This window comes from Trichechus manatus, unplaced genomic scaffold, assembly GCF_000243295.1.
Source record: "Trichechus manatus latirostris isolate Lorelei unplaced genomic scaffold, TriManLat1.0 scaffold00164, whole genome shotgun sequence".
Taxonomy (NCBI): Eukaryota; Metazoa; Chordata; class Mammalia; order Sirenia; family Trichechidae; genus Trichechus; species Trichechus manatus.
In genome coordinates, this window is record NW_004444100.1 from 1,817,115 (window position 1) to 1,837,036 (window position 19,922).

Consider the following 19,922-nt stretch of genomic DNA (forward strand, 5'->3'; position numbering starts at 1 on the left):
CCAGTAGTTTTCTTGTGGATTCTTTGGGGTTTTCTGTGTATAAAATCATATCATCTGCAAATAGAGATACTTTGACATCTTCCTTACCAATTTGGGTGCCCTTTATTTATTTTTCTAGCCTAATTGCTCTGGCTAGAACCTCCAGCACAATGTCGAATAAGAGTGGTGATAAAGGGCATTATTGTCTGGTTCCTGTTCTCAAGGCAAATGCTTTCAGACTCTCTCCATTTAGGATGATGTTGGCAGTTGACTTTGTATAAATGACCTTAATTATGTTGAGGAATTTCCCTTCTATTCCTATTTTGCTGAGAATTTTTAACATGAATGGGTGTTGGACTTTCTCAAATGCCTTTTCTGCATCAATTGGTAAGATCATGTGGTTCTTGTCTTTGTTGTATTTATGTGATGGATTACATTGATTGCTTTTCTAATGTCGAACCATCCCTGCTTACCTCGAATAAATCCCACTTGATCATGGTGAATTATTTTTTTGATATGTTGCTGAATTCTATTGGCTAGAATTTTGTTGAGGATTTTTGTGTCAGTGCTCATGAGGGATACTGGTCTGTAATTTTCTTTTTTTGTGGTATCTTTACCTGGTTTTGGTTTCAGGGTTGTGCTAGCTTCACAGAATGAGTTTGGGAGTATTCCATCATTTTCTATGCTCTGAAATACCTTTAGTAGTAGTGGTGTTAACTTTTCTCCAAAAGTTTGGTAGAATTCTCCAGTGATGCCATCCAGGCCAGGGCTTTTTTTTGGTTGGGAGTTTTTCAATTACCTTTTCAATCTCTTCTTTTTTTATGGGTTTATTTAGTCATTCTACCTCTGTGTTAGTTTAGGTAGGTAGTGAGTTTCTAGAAATTTGTCCATTTCCTCTAGGTTTTCAAATTTGTTAGAGTACAATTTTTCATAGTATTCTGTTATGATTCTTTTAATTTCAGTTGGCTCTGTTGTGATATCACCCATCTCATTTCTTGTATGGGTTATTTGCTTCCTCTCCTGTTTTTGTCAGTTTGGCCAGTGGTTTATCGATTTTGTTGCTCTTTTCAAAGGACCAGCTTTTGGTCTTGTTAACGCTTTCAATTTTCTATTCTCTATTTCATTTAATTCTGCTCTAATTCTTACTATTTCATTTCTTCTGGCACCTGAGGGCTTCTTTTGCTGGTCTCTTTCTACTTGTTCGAGTTGTAGGGTTAATATTTTGATTTTGACCCTTTCTTCTTTTTGGATGTGTGCATTTATTCCAAGGCTGTAAATCTTTACAGAAGCAGACTTCCACATCTTTGTCCTGCAGAGTGGCTGGTGGGTTCAAATCGCTGACTTATTGGTTAGCAGGTAAGTGCTTAACCACTGGGCCACCAGGGCTCCTCATAATGACTTAATAAATGGTCATTAATTTGGTCTTTCCCAGGTTTTATTTGATGGTAATCAGTTCTCTCTAATATGTGCACTGTGTTACGCATACATAAGTATTTTTTCAAGATAATGGAATTGAAGGAAATAGCATTCATTATTTACATGAATATTAATTCTTTATTGATAATAAGAAATATTGTAGATTTAGTAAACTCAGAGGTAGTTATGTCCCCTACCCAATAAACTTTAGTCTTTGACAATTTGTGCATTTTAATAAGTTCTTAATTATAGTACAGAATTTTTCCCTCCAATTTTTCACTGAGAAAACGTCAAAAATCAGATATAAAACATCTGTAAGACTATGGAGTAGTTCATATGCTACAGTATAATGGTTTCTGAGCAATACAGTGCAATATTTGCTTATTATCTATGCAATGTAAGTGTCTGTAATGAAACTGGATTCTCTCCCCAAACTTCTGTTTTAGGCTTTGTGAATTTTCAGTGCTCTTTAAGCAATCTGTTCATCATTTCTCCCCCTTTCCCCATCAAAAGTCATGAGAAAAATAAGAGGGATCTGTCACACAAAATAAATATCAACTATATTATTGATATACAGAGTAAGAATTAAACTTCTCAATAAGCAACTTTTCCTGTTACAGTAGGACAATATGCTATGTTCATTTTTCTGGATCCCCTAGGAAAGAAAAGATATTTCCAACCCAACTTCAGATCTTTTTTTTTTTTTACTTTTTAAAGGTAGAGCTCACCTCTTATGCCATTTTTAGAAACAAATGGATTACAAATGCAAATTTGCTTCTGGAACAAAATGCAACATTGGTTACTTAGAAAGACTTTGGAAATGTTAAGAGGATTTTAACTTTTCTGATATACCCAACAGCTCTAGTCTGAATGTGATAAATTAAGCACCAAAATCAATACTGCAGACTTAACATTTCTCAAAATACTCACCATTTAGATTCATTCGTGAAAGGATATCCAATTATTGAGTTATTGAAGTCAAATTTACATGCAGGTGATTTTATTACCAAGTAACAAACTTGGCTTATTGGCATGTAATGTTTGTTAACACTTGTCATAATTTGAGGCGGTACATGAGAAAAAGTTATCTCATGAAAATTTCTTTAAATATTGTTAAATGATCATTTTAACTAATGTTTCAGGCCAATTCTGTTTATATTTGAGGTAAAGGATTTGGGCTTTACTAAGGTATAATATACTGTCTTCAAAATATTTATGTCACCTGAGTGTTAATTATGCTTCGTCCACCTGGGCAAGCACCAAAAATGGCACCAAACTGTGGCATCTTAAACCACTGCTTCTAAGAGTCACAATCACAGTCAAGCAGGGACCTTCACTTTATAGATAAAGAAACTGGACGTGTGGAGGGCTTGACCCTAGGACTCCTGCCTTCTAATTACCATTTTATTTCATCATTGCTATCTGCTTTTCTCCCATCTTGAAAACCTTTATCATGCTGGTTTCTCTATAGAAGTATTTATACATGAACTTAAGAGCCAGAGGAGTACAAGCACCAGTTTGAGAGGGTGAGAAATAGCAGGAAGGGTGTTCTGCAGGGAGGTCTGGGGACCTGGTCTGACTATAGTCAGAATTCCAGGGTTGTTCCTCCTCTTGGACATGTCACTTGGTTAGTGGCAGGCATAACCGGAATTCCCCCATACTAAACCCTCACTGTGAACTGCAATTTGGAGCACAGAGCCATAGCATTAATATGTACCCACACCTGCTCTGAAAGAAATTCAAGTTTGGCTTAGATTTGGTTTGAAGATTATTTTAATTGTTTTGTTTTTCTTTAAATGATTTTAAGTTTGATTTTGATACAAATTTCTGATTTTAAAAACACTGTTTGAGTAAAACAATTTACATTAAGGCTCATGAACCAATTCAGATTTTGGTTCATGTCCCTTCAAAGATTACTATCTTAGAAAAGTTAGACCTCAGGATGTCCAGTTGAAAAACCTGTTTCAGGCTTAATGGTAAATCTAGTATGATATACTTGTGTATGTAATACATCAAAATCGTTGTCTGCAATATATTAATACATACTTTCAAGTACATAATAAATTACTGCTTATTTAAATTAAAAAGTAATCAAAATATTCATGTTGTTACCAGATTTTATAAGAAGTGGTTAAAAAAAGACTACAAATTTTGCTTATAGTAACATGTCTGATTTCAGCAATGTAGAATAAGCTTGGCATAGCAGTGGCTCCTCAGTGCCCATCTATCCCTCGACTCCTTTGTGATTCTTAAGCATTCACCATGTACCAAGCCCCCAGTATGGTTCAGTCTCCAGAGCGTATAGAACTTTCAGTTTAAAACAAGAACTGAGATGACTCACTTTCCATGAGTGATACTCTGCACTTAGAAATCTGCTTACCAAAGTTGCTATTTTTTTTTCTGTTTGATTTTTTTCCTGCTTAATTCTTATATATAATTTTTTTCTATGTCTAATGCTTTAAGATAGGTTAACTCTTGTTATAGTGGATAACTATTGCTTCAAGCTGAGTACTAATGGTAAAATTTTGTTTTCCAATAAAAAAATATAGCCTGTAGTGCTATTAACGGATAATACAATACCTTTACTGTGAACCTTAGGCTAAATGCCAAGTCCCGTAAAAGCATTGTCTTTGCGTTTATTTCTTGATACGTACATGAAAACACACTTCAGGGTTACTAGTGAGCTGGGGATTGACAAAGCATAAGACCTTATGTCATAAAATGTCTCAAAGCCCTACGCAGTTTCTGGGAGGGACGGAGAATAGCAGGTTGCTGGAACAATTTGTTCATCCACTCACTTATTCATTCAGTACTATGTGCTAGACTCTGAGGATATAAAAATGAATTTTTTCAAACAAGTTAAATAGACCCTGGTCTCAAAGAGCTCAAGCTCTACCAGAGAAGGCACACCTGGAAGCAGCTGATCATCATACAGTGTCGTAAATTCAATAATAAAGTTTATTTGGGGGAGCAAAGAGGAAGGGCCCTAACCCCAGATTGACTGGGAGAGGTTGGGGTATCATGGAATGGTGGTCAGCAAAGGCTTCCTGAAGGAGATGACACCTGGACTGAGTTTTAAAGGAGAAGGGGGAAAGAAAATGTAGTGGTCAGCATGGCATTCCAGAGGGGGCACAAACAGCATGCTATGTGTGGAAGAACTACACACTGCTGATTGTTGACTTTTGTTTTAAGTAGACCTCCTTTCCTCAGTGCTGCCTGGAGGATGGGCTTGAAGAGGATAAGAGCGGGAGCAAGAGACCAACCAGTAAGGCTGTTGCAGTGGTGCAGGTGAGATATGATGGCCTAAACCTGGCAGTGTTAACAGTCAGGGAGAGAAAAGGCTAGAATCAATCAATATAATTAACATCAGCCTTTAATGACTGACAATATATGGGGTGAAGAAGGAGGAGGGAATATCAAGCATGGGTCCCAGGTGCCATGGATTGAATTGTGTCCCCCCCCCCCCCAAAATATGTGTCAACTTGGCTAGGGGATGGTTCCCAGTATTGTGTAACTGTCCTCCATTTTATGATTTAATGTAATTTTCCTCCATTTTGTGGTATTATGTAATTATCTTCCGTTTTATGTGTTGTAAATCCTAAACCTCTATATGGTAATCAGGCAGGATTAGGGTAAGGTGTCTCTTGAGTCACACCCTATCTAAAGGGCATGACCCAAGTCACAGCCTTCAGGTCACATCCTTACTCAAGTCACACCTTTGTTTGAGTCACATCTTTTATCTTACAAGAGATAAAAGGAGAGAGAAGCAAGCAGAGAGGGGAGGGACCACACTACCTCCAAGAAAAAAGAGCCAGGAGAGGAGTGCATCCTTGGGACTCAGGGTCCCTGTGCTAAGAACCTCCTTGACCCAGGAGAAGGTTAATGCCAAGGAACATGGCAATCTCCAAGGAACGCCAGGCCCACAGATGTTGAAGGGAGACAAGGACCTTCCCCCAGAGTGAGAAAGCCTCCTCCTAGAGCTGGCACCCTGAATTCGGACTTCTAGCCCCCTAATGTGTGAGAGAATAAATTTCTGTTTGTTAAAGCCATCCACTTGTATTTCTGTTATAGCAGCACTAGATAGCTAAGACACCTGGTTTTCAGCTTGGTGGCAACACTAATTGAGATAGGAGGAAGAGCAGCTCTAGGGACAAAAGTATGCTCCATTTTTGACAAGATGCATTTGAGGTGCCTATGAATGCAATGTTGGTTCAGTGGTAGAATTCTTGCCTTCCATGCAGAAGACCTGGATTCGATTTCTGGTCACTGCACCTCATAGGCAGCCACCACCTGTCTGCCAGTGGAAGCTTGCATGTTGCTATGATGTGGAACAGATTTCAGAGTAACTTCCAGACTAAGACAGACTAGGAAGAAAGGCCTGGTGATCTATTTTTGAAAATCAGCCAGTGAGAACTCTATGGATCACAATGGTCAGATCTCATTGTGCATGGGGTTGCCATGAGTCAGGGGCCAATTTGACGACCACTAACAACAACAAAAAAAATGGGTCACATCCAGGTGGATGTGTCCAGCGGGCAGTCAGATGTGAGGCTGAAGTTTAGGCAAGAGGCTAGAGTTACACATTTGGAAGTCATCAGCCCAAAAGAAGACTATGGCATTCTGGTGCAGAAAGGCAAGAAAACTGTCTCTGGAGGGAGAGAGACTTACTTAATTGGCTGACTGATTTGCAGCTCTGTAGATATGACCTTGTCATCCCATCAGACCCATATTTTCTTGTACCACTAAGACGTGGTTGCCCATTTTCCCTCACATTTCCTCAGACCATTTGCAAAACTAAATATTCCCAGCCCTATAATTTCTTTCCGTGCTGAGAATTAATTATATATGGCAATTCCTCTTCATATATAGCACTCGGCAAGGTCTTGTATATATAGTAGGTGATAGATAAATGTTCACCTTTATTGCTTATGTTCATCTGGCTCTCTGGTTCTTTTTTTTTTTTCTTGTAGGAACTTCTTTTTGCTTCTCAAGTTTAACTTCTGACGATCTTCAAGATTAACTTAAATGTAAGTGAGCAGTACTTGGTAGGCAGGTATCTTTCATGCATCATTAAGACTGAATCATTCCTTTCATTATCAGCATACATTGCTTGCTGCAGGATTTGGAAACATCCATTTCTCATCTTAGGGAAGCCTGTGGAATTTATCCATAGAGGTCCCACAGAGGAAATCAGAGTTGCAGTAACCTGGTTTGAGTAATCCCTGATTCCAGGTGGTGACAAGGGTCGAATTTCATGTTTTGCTTTATTTGAAAAATATGTGCAAAACAGTCACTAAAAATAAGAACAAACTAGGCTTTGTTGCAGCTGAGTGGCTTCGCAAATTTCTGTAGAGAGGACTCATAGGGCATGAAGGATTTGATACCGGAATAGAATCCAATTGCCCTTGGAATGGAAGTAGAATATCCTTTTTAAGAGCGCTGAAGTTCTGGGTTTTCTCTGGAATAACCACCTTTGTGAGGTGTGGCTCGTGTCCAGGGACTGTAACCTGAGAGGAAACAAGAAACAATTATCTGAGTGATTTCAGATGTCTCGTGGTGCCAATACTGAAAACATTGATATCCACTGCAAAATGCGCCTTTGTGAAACGTATGTAATAGTCGGCCAGGCCTCCTGGGCTAGTAACAGATTTGGTCCTCCTTGCTGAATGAGCTACCCAATGCCTGTTCGTGTGGATCATAGTTGTTAATGCTGCTGCCAAGAATTACAGAATGAAAGAAAGACAAGTCCCTTATCTGGTGATATAAGTCAGGAGAAGGAAGCAGTAGACTGACCCTGCCACCACCATTTCCATGCTAATTGACCTGGAGCAGAAGTAAAGATTATTCACTTTGTCCTAAGTCTGTGCTTAGGATCCTCAGTGGGTATTAAGATTACGTATAAATAAAATTCTTTCCCTAATTTATTCCATTTTCCCTGTGACTGATCTAACTGTACAAATCTATTGCTTCCTTAAAAGGCTTTGTTTTGACCCGGTTTTGTTTGTGTGAGTCTGAATTGCCATCCAGATTTGTTTTTTTGGTGGAGGAAATAATCAGGAAAAATAAGACAAATGCTGAATTAACTATAGGCCATGTCTACTGAGAAATACTTTTATTATATATAGTGGAGAGGGAGAAGACTCGGGAGTTACATTTACATAATCACTAATTGGTCCTTTTAGCCATGCATTCAACTTCCAGAGTCTTGCCTTCCATTCTTGTCCTAGAGCTAATAAACCAAATCAAACCCATTGCCATCGAGTTGATTCCGACTCATAGCAACCCTACAGGACTGAGTAGAACTGCCCCATAGGGTTTCCAAGGCTGAAATCTTTACAGAAGCAGACTGCCACATCCTTCTGCCTCAGAGTGGCTCTTGGGTTTGTACTGCCAACCCTTCTTGGTTAGCAGCCACACACTAACTAGTGCACCATCAGGGCTCCTTCCTAGAGCTGATAGCTATAGCAAATGTGTACTGTGTCAGCCTAGGTAAAGGTGAATGAATGATTCATAACTTTATTCTATAAGGGATTATTTATGGGATTGCATAAAAATAATTTAGAGTCACTACAGGGAAAAGCACATATTCTAGTAGAATTAATATTTCTAGACACTGGGAAGACCAAAGTTCTGGCTATCTCGTTCCAAAGGGAAAAAAGGGAAAAAGAAAAATACTAGAGTTTGGAAAGAAAAAAAAATAACCCCCCCATAAACCATGAAGCTTAATATTTATTAAAATTGGTAAATCATGCTGTATCCTTTGGGTATCAACATGCATTTGCCCCTCAGAGGAGGTTTACAGTTAATACAGCCTCTAACAGTACAGTCATTCACTTCATCATTAAACGTATTCAGACATTCCTAATACACTCTGACTTCCCATCCAAAGGACAAGCAATATCAAAATCAGGCGTGGAAAGAAGGAAACTTTAGAGTATGTAAGCAGGAAAACAGAAGGTCTTTTTAGGTGAGGATTCACAGTGAGTAGAAGTTGTCCAGCTCTGTCCCTTTGTGCAGCAGGAGGAGGGTCCCCAAGAAGAGGATCAGCCGTGGATGAGCCCCACTGCACGCAATGCTGGGATGTCCTATGCAGCAGGGAGGCTCTGAGTCCTGCAGTGCTTTATAACCTAAAAGCTATGCCTTTCATTATGTCTAAAAAAATGGAATAATGCAATAAAAACCCATTTTTTACTGCAGAAGAGGTGGCTTCCTTCTCCCAGCAGTAGTTCTGCACAGCCAAATGACTGCTAGGGCTGGCATCAGGCCCACCCAGCAAAGTAGAAGAATCTTGAATTTTTTTACAGAAAAGTCCTATCAAAAGAAAGAAGCACAATCTATCCAACTAAATCAGCTACTTTACTCATTTAGTTCATTCACATAAACCCACTCAGGCTCAAACTATTCTATGTCTCCTTCCCTTAGAAAGAAATGACTTCGAAACATGTATCTTAGAATTAAAAATCGGAATTTTACTTGCATCAATTGGAAAGCTCACCACTATTTGCTTATGAAGTGCTGCAAAATATGTTTATCACTTGCTTAATGTAATGGTAAAATTTGTGGTTCACATTTCACTTATAATGAATTCTAAGGAACTTGTCCCAATCCATTAAAAAAAAAAATAGTATAAATTAGGTTCATGGGGTGGTTGTTAAAATGGTATTTGATGAAGCTTAGAAGTACTTTTACTATGTCATTTAACTATTCTTAACAAAATTAGCTGCATTTTTTTTAAATCATAAAAAGTGTGGAAAGAAATAAGATCTGGCCTCTGTTTAAAAAAATTAATTGCCAGTTGGGGAAAAAACATGAATTTTTCTGGTTTGTTCTTATCTCTCCCGTTTTCCATTGTCCTTTTCTTTGGCCCTGAAGTATCTTCCCTTGGACTTTCCAGACTTTATTTTAGATTCCTTCTGGGCAAGTAAGTGTTGTGAATTCTATAATATTTTAATAACAATAACCAGGACTGTAAACTTACATTTATCACATAAGACCCAGGCAAGACAAGGAGATAATACTCTCCAAATCTGTTGGTTTTATAGGGGCAGATATGTGATCTGTCTTGGACTTCCACAATCACATTGGGTAATGGAATTCTGTTGTGATCAAAAACTTGACCTTTTACACCTACAAGACAAAAAGAAAATTAAATGTAAACACCAAATTTTCTGTCAAATAAAAACATTTCTTGTAATTATTTTATTAGCTGTTTTGAGTTAAAGTATTAGAGAAGGAAAAGTAATCTTATTTTTTATGCCACGTAAAATACAGTCAAGCTACTAATCTCATTTATAGCTTAAATTTTCTGTTGCTGTTGAATATTCCATTTATAGCCCATATTATCAGCATGATAGAACGCAGATGACAATCTAAGAGCCATTCCTCCAATTTCCAAGTTGTTTACTCCATCAACAAACGGTACTGTAATATTGCATAGGTGGATTCCATAAAGTCTTACACAAAATAAAACCCCCAATGTCACTGTGTTAATTTACAATAAGATACTTATCTATCTAAGGGACTGAATAGTTTTGTCTCATGGTCAGACTAACCACATAGGAAACAAAATTATACTCACAAGGTTGCTTGGAAGCATGGAATCAGTTGATAGGGTTTTATTATTATTAATAGGAGCCCCGGTAGCACAGTGGTTAAAGCGCTTGGCTACTAACCAAACGGTCAGCAGTTTGAACCTACCAGCCACTCCACGGTAGAAAGATGTGGCAGTCTGCTTCTGCAAAGATTATATGACCATAATACTCCCCAGCATATTTTCTCCTTTTCAAAAATGGGCAACTGAGAGTTGACATAATTAACGCCAAGATGAACCTACAAGTTTTTTTTAATTTTTTCTTTGCCTTCTCCCTTTTTGCATACCTTTGTTAATGGCTTTGTTTTGCCCATACCTTTGTTAATGGCTTTGTTTTATGACTTGGGATCCCTCACAGGAAGATTAGAGCCCAGATGTCAGAGATGTATATCTTTAGCCTGATAAGGAAATGTCTGGTTCCTTATCTCTTTAGTATGATAAACAGTCTCTTGTGATTACTTTAGAATGAATAATAACACTTCCAACCTTTGTAAAAATCATATATAAGCTCTAATGTAAAAATGCCTTTTGGGACTCCTAAGGACAGCCTGCATTGCTGTTGGGTCCCTGGTGGTGTACACTTTCAAATTAAAACTCTCTCTCTTTCTGACTTGGAGTATGTTTCATTGGCTCAACTGCTCCAGGGCATGGACCCTATTTGGGTAACAATTACAGCCTTGGAAACCCTATGGGGCAGTTCTACTCTGTCCTGCATGGTCACTACAAGTCAGAATCAACTTGATGGCAATGGGTTTGTTTTTATTTGAAGATTCTTCTCATTTTAAATCCTAAATTTTACACTCCATTTTGTTCATGCCAGTGACAAATCATGCTTATCTTTAGGTGCTGCCACTTCAACCCAATGACGTAAATGAGACAGAACAGGCCACAATGATAAGATGACCTCAAGCTATCCCAAAACAGTTATACTCAATAATTACTTACCAAGGCCGAAAAATATGAAGCAGAATTTAAATGGTTTCCTCCAGAAAAGGTTAAAATGAAAAATAAAAAATTTGACATTTAGCAACAAAATCTTTATCTCAAGCATTAAGCAAACTTCTGTCTGACCCAAGTTGCCTTTTACTTTCTTAAAATTCCTGTCTCTTTCTTCTTTTTCTTTCTCCAGACACCAAAAAACTGAACCACTTGCTATTGAGTCAATTCTGACTCATGGCTACCCCATGTGTTTCAGAGTAGAACTGTGCTCCATAGGGTTTTCAATGGCTGTGATCTTTCAGAAGGAGATAGCCAGACCTTTCTTCTGAGGTGCCTCTGGGTGGAGTCAGCTGCCAACTTTTTGGTTATAGCCAAGTGCTTAACCATTTGTACCACCCAGGGACTCCTCTCTTCCTCCAGAGTAGAAATTATGAATTGCCATATTTCCTTCTCACCTTTTTAATACAAGCCAACTATATAAAACCTCTATTTTTATGTCATTTATTCCTTTATAATCTCTCTTTTAAAAAAGTTCCATTTACATTATTTCTACTACTTGGTATGTATCATTTTGCTCTTTGGGTAGTACCCAATCACAAACATTGCTAATAATTTGGAAACTTGATTATGCAATTATTCTTTAGATTTCAGTGGCATTATTCTTTGAGGAGGTATTTATTTACATTGTGTCCTTGTTAAGGAGAGCCTTTGAAACCTTAGACAACATAGCATGTATCAATCATCACAGCTCTCTGGATGTGACAGAAAGAACCTAGTCAGATAGGTCTAAACTTGATCCTAGTTCTCAAGTCACTAAACATTCTCAAGCCTCAAATTTGTCATCTGTAAAATGTGTATAATATGTAATCCCCCCACACCCCAGAATGTTTGTAAAGATTAAATGCAAGTAACACAGAGCAGGAGAACAAACACATCTTAATCCCTTTCTTTTATTTGGATAAGAAAAACTGTGCAATGGAATAGAAAGACTGTGGCTAAGTAAGTTTGAAATTGAGACAGAAATATTAGACAAGTTTCTGGCATCTCAGTTCAAAACTTGCTTCACAAGGACAGGAATGTGTGAAGGAAGAAGCTACGCGTACCTTTCTTCTCCAGGGCTCTGAGTTAGCATACAGCCTTCCCACCACTTAGAAAATTCATGAATTCGTGCAGCATAGCTTGTGGTGGCGATAGTGTGTCGTTGGCTTCTTTTGCATTTTTCATTGACTTCCCCAAAAACAAATCAAACAAAACAAAACCCAAACCCATAAAAAAGAAAACAAAACTGTCTTTGAGATTGACTTCGCACTGTCCCTTAACATCTAAGATAAAGGATTCAGGATGCCAGTGAAGAGTAGTTGGCTAAAAATGTCAAGACAAAAAGTCATGGCGCCTGAACAAAGCGTAGCAAATTCCTTCCTGGCTAGAATTGGTCACACTTTAATAGAACAGACTTGTTTTTTTGTGTCAGTTGCACAAAAAGGGTTTATGTACCCATATAACACCCATATCAGTATGTGTCACAAATGAACAAAGATTCAATTAACCCATAATCTGCCTACTCTCAGATATGGGAAAAAGAGGGATAATTTGGATTTGGGGGAATGTCTAAAAGTCTTCCTATCACCGTTTGACTCTCATTCACCATCCTCTCAAAATCCATAGACTTATTTCCATATGACTCTCACCTAAGCCTAAAGACGGTTTTTCAAGAATATGGAGGCCTGGAGCATCTGAACGTCACTCTGTTACTGAGCAAACACAGACCATGCTTAAATATGGAATTCCTGTTCAAAGAAAAACCCCATGCTGTCAGCCAAATGAAAGTTTTCTTCAGATCTTATGTGTCTTTACAGTATTCTGTCAAGGCATCACCAAGCCTTTCACTTAGAGGGAAGTAATTGTTTTACCAGAAGATATGGTTTATTTCTATATGCTGAACTTGAAACATTGAAAAAAGATGAGAGACAGATACTGAAGACAGCCAGCACTATTACATCAGGAGAATGAAAAATAAGATTTTGAAAAAAGCTCAGATAGTAAACAAAGGAGAAGGCATAAAATCTAAGGCTTAGATTCTGTGGCCACATCTGGAGATGAGGAAAAGAAATGCAAGCTCTCCCTCTCTTGGAAATGTATAAACTTTGTGAATGAGAATGTATTAACTTCTGGGCAAGAACTGGAATTTGTCAGCCGGTGGCCACAGCTGAGTCAGAGCTGGGACAGTACTTGGGCCTGTTCATGCCCATGTCCCCACACGATGATCACAGCGGCCACCTACTTTAAATCTGATGGTAGGTCCCTATATGTGTTCCACAGGCTTCTAGAACTCAGCATATGCCAGATTCTCTCAGGCCCAGGTGGCTTAGGTTTCTGGGTACGGTAAGTCATCCCCCAAATGTCTGAGTTCCGATCTGCCTTGTGGAGTCCAGGGAGAAGCAGTGGCAGCAGCAGGTAACATCGGGTCTTATTCATCTTTGCTGCTCCCCAGGAGGAGGACAAGAAAGACATCCCAGGCTCCTAAAAATCAGACTTGCCCTCCTTTGCTACCTTGGCCTCAATGTCTGCAGATACTGCATCCCAGCCGAATCCAGGGCTGTCCAAAGTAAATCTTCTAAGCATGACTACCAAAAAAACCCCCCAAAAACCCGAATCTGTTGGCATCAAGTCAATTGTGACTCATAGCAACCCTACAGGACAGAGTAGAACTACCCCATAAGGTTTCCAAGAAGTGGCTGGTGGATTCAAACTGCTGACGTTTTGGTTAGCAGCCAAGCCCTTTAACCACGGCGCCACCAGGGCTCCCTAAGCATGACTCCACACCACCAAAGGGCCTGGGTTTAGACTGAGGTCTGCAGTGAGTTTTAATGGAAAAAAAAACCCCTTCGGAGCCTTACAACAAGCTGGTGTGAGGCAGGGCAGATGCGATTATTACTCCCAGCTTTCAGTTGACTGAAGCTGAGATTCAGCTGAGCGACTTGCTCAAGGTTTCATGCAAGGCTGAACAACAAAGCAGCTTGGGCCCTGACCAGGATCCTGCGCTCTTGGCCAGGCCCTTCCATTAGAGCAGGAGGCCTTTCCTACCCAAACAGAGGCAAACCAGATGGGTGAAAATCGTGGAGACTCAGAGGTGTCCAAGCAAGTGGTAAAACGGAACCAGTGAATGCAACAGAGATTGACAAATTTTAGTCGTTTCCTTAAACCAGTGCAATACCAATAAAGAGGTGTTTACTTCCATCAACCACAAACAAAAATAGTCCGTGGCTCCTTATTGGGTACCAATGTGGCCAGAACCTTTCTATCAAGTAATAACCACATTGTATCAGTGTTTTGAAATATGGTTTCATTATTAAACTAGAAAAATGCCTCCATCTTAAACCACAAGGGGTCAGGGTTGATATGCTAATACATAAATTTTTAAGTGAATTGTGCACATTAGATTATAGGGACAGGCAGCTACAGAAATGTTCTTTATAAAACTAAGTATAAATGGACCTGTAAGCCCTCCAAATTAATAACAATAACATTAGTTATGCTGCAATTTGCAGGGTATTTAACAGTTTACAAAACTCCTTCACTTTATCTTAGCATGATACTTTAAAGCCCACCTTAATTCAGTGTTTGGCAAATAACCTTTACAGCTAGATTGAAATAGTAGAGCAGTTACATGGAGCATATTTCATGTTCAGTTGTACTCCCATGTTGATTCTTATGGAGAATGAATTTTGGAAAAGAACAGAGTAATATAATCAAAACCAAACCCACTGCAGACAAGACGATTCTATCTCGTAGTGACTGTTCAGGAGGAAACTCTAGTGGAGAAAGAAATACCAGAAGACTAAGCAAGAGAGGACACAAAAGAAAGTTTGAGGATATAATGAAGAGGGAAGAAGACCTAATAATAATCTTAGTAAACTTTAGGAATGTGTTGGTGAAAGAGAAAGATGGCATTTTGTTAACAACTCCTAACACAGGGAATCAACTGACCTCATGAATGACTATTGGACACAGCCCTGTGAGTTCACCGATAATCTTTGTGGACTTCTGTTCGGGGAGGGGGTGGGATGGGGCCGTAGGTGTGGAAGGGGGTAGGGGCATCCGTTTTGGGGATGTGCAGCTGAGGAAGGTTCTAATTACTTTGTGCTCAGCCCTCTGTCCCTGTGCTTCTGATTTGTGCCTCCCTCATCCTTCTTCCTCTCCTTTTTGGCAGATGGACAGCTTTTGTGTGAAGCATGTAGAAAATCAGAAATCGTGCAATTGTACAGCAGGCCTGGGATGCAAACCTTCAACAGACACAGATACATTCCACTTTGGCTTGACATGGTAGCATAACTATTGTGCCAGTTTGTGATGGGTTTCTTCCTCCAGGCCATTCTGAATGAAGAAAGATAACTTCAACTCTGACAATGCAGAAGATCCATCCACATCTGCCCAAAGAGACACTGGTTCCCTCAGTGAGATGGGTTCAATAAACGTGCACTGTATTCCATCCATCATAATCGCAAGTCGTGTGTTTCTCTAGTGCCGTGGTTCTGAGTGTGGTCCCTGAGTCAGCAGCATCAGTATCACCTGGGAACTTGTTAAAGATTAAAGACCCACTAAGTCAGAAACTCTGGGAATGGGGCCTGGCAGTTCATGTTTTCACAAACCCTCCAGCCGAGTCTCTGCACATTGAGAACCGCCACTCTGTTGCCACATTTAGTTTGATCACCTGTGATAAACGACAGTTTTCAGCAAACAGGGGAGTTTCGCAGTGCCAGGTCATTTGGCAGAGTTGGGAGGTTGAAGTAAATGCTGCTAGGTCACCACCCTACTTCTGGAAAAACTGCAAAAGACGCATGTCCAAATGTTCTCTGGGCCTGTGGTGCTGTGTGGCAAATGGTCAGTAAACTTTGCTTTTCTCTAAATGGGAGATGATTATCAGAGTAATAGCCTGTTTTCCTGATTTTTTTGTGTGCCAGATTTTCAGGTCATTCAACACGTGAAATTGGGGATATTCTGGATATTTAAATCCCTACGTCAAAACAACCTGCCCCATGCTTTCTCTTGTATGAACTGATGGGCACTGAACTTTGCACACACTGCAGATAAACCTGCAGAAAGAATTCTGCACCACTAGTTCCATCTGGTCCTGAAAATGAGGCTGTACCTAGAAAATGTAGATGACGGCTTGTGTTTTCTTAGCCCAAAGGTTTTATTTGCCAGATGCTATGTTTTGCGTTAACAAGGAATTATTAAGAAAATCTTACAAACCTAGGTGCACCTGTTTTATATATTCAATCAACGAGGCTTTGTTATCATTCCAGAAGAGTGGAAGCTTCTCCTCACGAGGGTATTTACAGCATGACAGTTCCAACGTAATTTCAAAACACTGGGCCCAGACGTAGTTGTAATCTTGCATTCCACCTAAACGTAAGCATATTTAATTACTATTAAGGTCTGCGATTGGACTGGAGCCAAGTATCACGTACCTTAGGGACGAGTGAATTGGGCAGTTGTAAGGAAAGTATACGTAAACAGGAAAAGATGAATTTGACATATTAGCATATAAACTCAGGACTTGACATTTTATTACTCCAGCATGACCAAGCAATATTAACTATTCCCATATGGGTAACCAGACCAGAGCTGATTGACATTCAACTGTGCATCAAAATTAAGTGAGGTTTGCAGGGGGTCCCCTTTTTTATACCAGAAAAAGGATTCTTCAAATTATTTTTCTTCCCTAAGTCACATTTTGAACAGATACAGACTAGAATAAGATTTCTTTAAAAATATTTGTACAACCCATTTATAAATACATTTATTATGTAAAGCAAAGTACACTCATTTTGGGGGGATGAGAGTGCTCAATATTTATTGAGTGCTCACTATTGCTAGGTACTGTCTGAAGTGCTTTGAATCAATTCTTTTCATCCTTCAGCAGTTATTCTTACTGGTTTACAGATGAGGAAGTGTATTCATAGATATTAAGTAACATGCCCAGGGATTCCAGCTAAGAAATGGCAGAGACGGATGCACAGGCCATCTTGCTCTCCACCCATTAAAAAACAAAACAAAATAAAACAACAACAAAAAAAACAAAACAACCCACTTGCCATTGAGTCGACTCTTGACTCATGGCGACCCCATGTGTGTCAGAGTGGAACTGAACTCCACAGTGTTTTCAGTGGCTGATTTTCCAGAAGTAGGCCTTTTTTTTGAGGTGCCTGTGTGTGGACATGAACCTCCAACCTTTCGGTTAGGAGCTGAGCAGCTTTGGCACCACCCAAGGACTCCTTCTCCACCATGCACCTACTCATTACACCAAAATGCTTCTGGGGATAAAAGAGACAGTGCCCTGGTGACTCCTAGGAGGTAAAAGACACAGGTCCCTGTGGCTTCGGGGGTTGCCATTGCTCTTGCTCACTTCCCTTTTCTTATCTCTAACAAAAAAAAAAAGAAAAACCAAAACCCATTGCTATCAATTCCAACCCATAGCGACCCTAGAGGACAGAGTAGAACTGCCCCAAAAGGTTTCCAAGGAGCTCCTGGTGGATTCAAACTACTGAACTTTTGGTTAGCAGCTGTATCACTTAACCATTGCACCACCAGGGCTCCTTCTTATCTCTAGAGTCCCTATTTTCAAATACTGTAAAATACTTCATATTTTCAAGATAAACATTGTTTTTATCTTTTAATATCTTCAAATTGGACTGTGACTTATATTTGATGGGTGAATAAATCATTGTGTTATTAGTTTAACTGAAAACATTTTTTTTTTTACTTTTTTGACAGCACGTTGTATACCATCAGTGGCATCTTAAATTTGATCAAATACAGTAACTTTGAAGGAAATAGTTCCTGCCAGATTTTAAATTGTTTTACTTGATTTCAGGCCAAAAAAATACATTCTCAATTCCATCAGAGTATTTGGGAAGTATTGAGGTAGAAAAAAAAAATTATGCTAAGAAATTGGTCAAAATATTATTTAAACTTCAAACAATATATATGTAGGCCCAGATTCCAGCCAGGAAGAATTTCTCTGTCCTTTCCTTCCTTCTCCTTCCTTTAGTTACCTTATAGGTTTGGTATTTCTTTCATTTTTTTTTTTATTCTTTCCCATACAAAAATTGATACATATACTGTTATGTGACTCTAATTGCTCTCCCCATACTGTGACAGCATACTCCTTCTTTCCACCCGATTCCTCATGTCCATTCAACCAGCTCGTAACCCTCTCTGCCTTCCCATCTCACCTCCGGACAGAAGCTACCCGTTTAGTTTCTTGTATCTCCTTGAGCTAAAAGGCACAGTCCTCACGAGTATCACTTTATGTCCCACAGTCCAGTCCAATCCTATCTGAAGAGTTGGCGTCGGAAATTGTTTTAGTTCTGGGCTGATAGAGAATTCAGGGGCCATACTTTCCGGGGTTCCTCCAGTCTCAGTCAGACCATTAAGTCTGATCTTCTTACTAGAATTTGAGTTCTGCACCATATACCATTCTCCTGCTCCATCCGGGACTCTCTGTTGTGTTCCCTGTCAGGGCGATCATTGGTGGTAGCTGGGCACTATCTAGTTCTTCTGGTCTCAGGCTGATGCAGTCTCTGGTTTATGTGGCCCTTTCTGTCTCTTGGGCTAATACTTTCATTGTGTCTTTGGTGTTCTTCCTTCTCCTTTATGCCAGGTGGTTGGGACCAACTGATGCATCTTAGATGGCCACTTGCAAGCTTTTAAGACTCCAGACGCCACTCACCAAAGTTGGATGCAGAACATTTTCTTGATAAGCTTTGTTATGCCAATTGACCTAGATGCCCCCTGAAAACATGGTCCCCAGACTCCTACCCCTGCTACTCTGTCCCTCCAAGTGTTTGATTGTATTCAGGAAACTTCTTAACTTTGGTTTAGTCCAGTTGTGCTGACTTCCCCTGTGGTGTGTGCTGTCCTTCCCTTCACCTAAGATAATTCTTATCTACCATCTAGTTAGTAAATAACCTCCCTCTCCCTCCCCACCCTTATAACCATCAAAGAATGTTTTCTTCTGTGTTTAAACCTTTTCTTGAGTTCTTATCCTAGTGGTCGTATACAATATTTGTCCTTCTGTGACTGACTAAATTCACTCAGCATAATGACCTCCAGCTTCCTCCATGTTATGTTTCACAGCTTCATCATTGTTCTTTATTGTTGTGTAGTATTCCATTGTGTGGATATACAATAATTTGTTTATCCATTCATCCATTGATGGGCACCCAGGTTGGTTCCATCTTTTTGCTATTGTCAACAATGCTGCAATGAACATGGGTGTGCATATATCTATTCCTGTGATGGCTCTTATTTCTGTAGGATATATTCCAAGGAGCAGGATAGCTGGATCGTATGGTACTTCTATTTCTAGCTTTTTATGGAAGTGCCAAATCGATTTCCACAGTGGTTGTACCATTTTACATTCCCGCCATCAGTGTATAAGTGTTCCAGTTTCTCCACAACCTCTCCAGCATTTATTATTTTGTGTTTTTTGGATTAATGCTAGCCTTGTTGGGGTGAGATGGTATCTCATTGTAGTTTTGATCTGCATTTCTATAATGGCTAATGATTGTGAGCATTTCTTCATGTGTCTGTTAGCCACCTGAATATCTTCTTTGGCAAAGTGCTTGTTCATATCCTTGCCCATTTTTTAATTGGGTTATTTGTCTTTTTGTTGTTGAGGTTTTGCAGTATCGTGCAGATTTTAGAGATTAGACACTGATTGGATTTGTCATAGTCAAAATTTTTTTCCCAGTCTGTAGGTTGTCTTTCGATTCTTTTGGTGAAGTCTTTTGATGAGCATAAGTGTTTGATTTTTAGGAGCTCCCAGCTACCTAGTCTCTCTTCTGGTGCTTGTGCATTGTTACTTATGGTTCTTATTGTGTTTATACCATGTATTAGGGCTCCTAGCATTGTCTCTATTTTTTCTTCCATGATCTTTATTGTTTTCAATTTTATATTTAAGTCTTTGATCCATTTTGAGTTAGTTTTTGTG

At 39.2% G+C, this 19,922-nt stretch overlaps 1 protein-coding gene and 1 long non-coding RNA gene across 2 annotated transcripts in view; one reads left to right on the forward strand and one right to left on the reverse strand.

Annotated features, from left to right (window-relative positions):
• The first annotated feature begins 4,400 nt into the window (after nt 1-4,400).
• Nucleotides 4,401-15,393, forward strand: LOC111822358 (uncharacterized). Its single transcript, XR_002825637.1, has 3 exons — nt 4,401-4,683; nt 6,366-6,422; nt 15,135-15,393. It is a non-coding gene; the product is annotated as an uncharacterized LOC111822358 (long non-coding RNA).
• CPM (carboxypeptidase M) overlaps nt 6,232-19,922 on the reverse strand; it is an 87,457-nt gene continuing 73,766 nt past the window's right edge. Inside the window, exons 6-8 of the mRNA XM_004386430.2 lie at nt 16,178-16,330; nt 9,374-9,522; nt 6,232-6,902 (exon numbers count right to left, since the gene is read on the reverse strand). Coding sequence (XP_004386487.1) covers nt 6,660-6,902; nt 9,374-9,522; nt 16,178-16,330 — 545 coding nt within the window. The 3' untranslated portion in view covers nt 6,232-6,659. The remainder of the gene's footprint in view (nt 6,903-9,373; nt 9,523-16,177; nt 16,331-19,922) is intronic.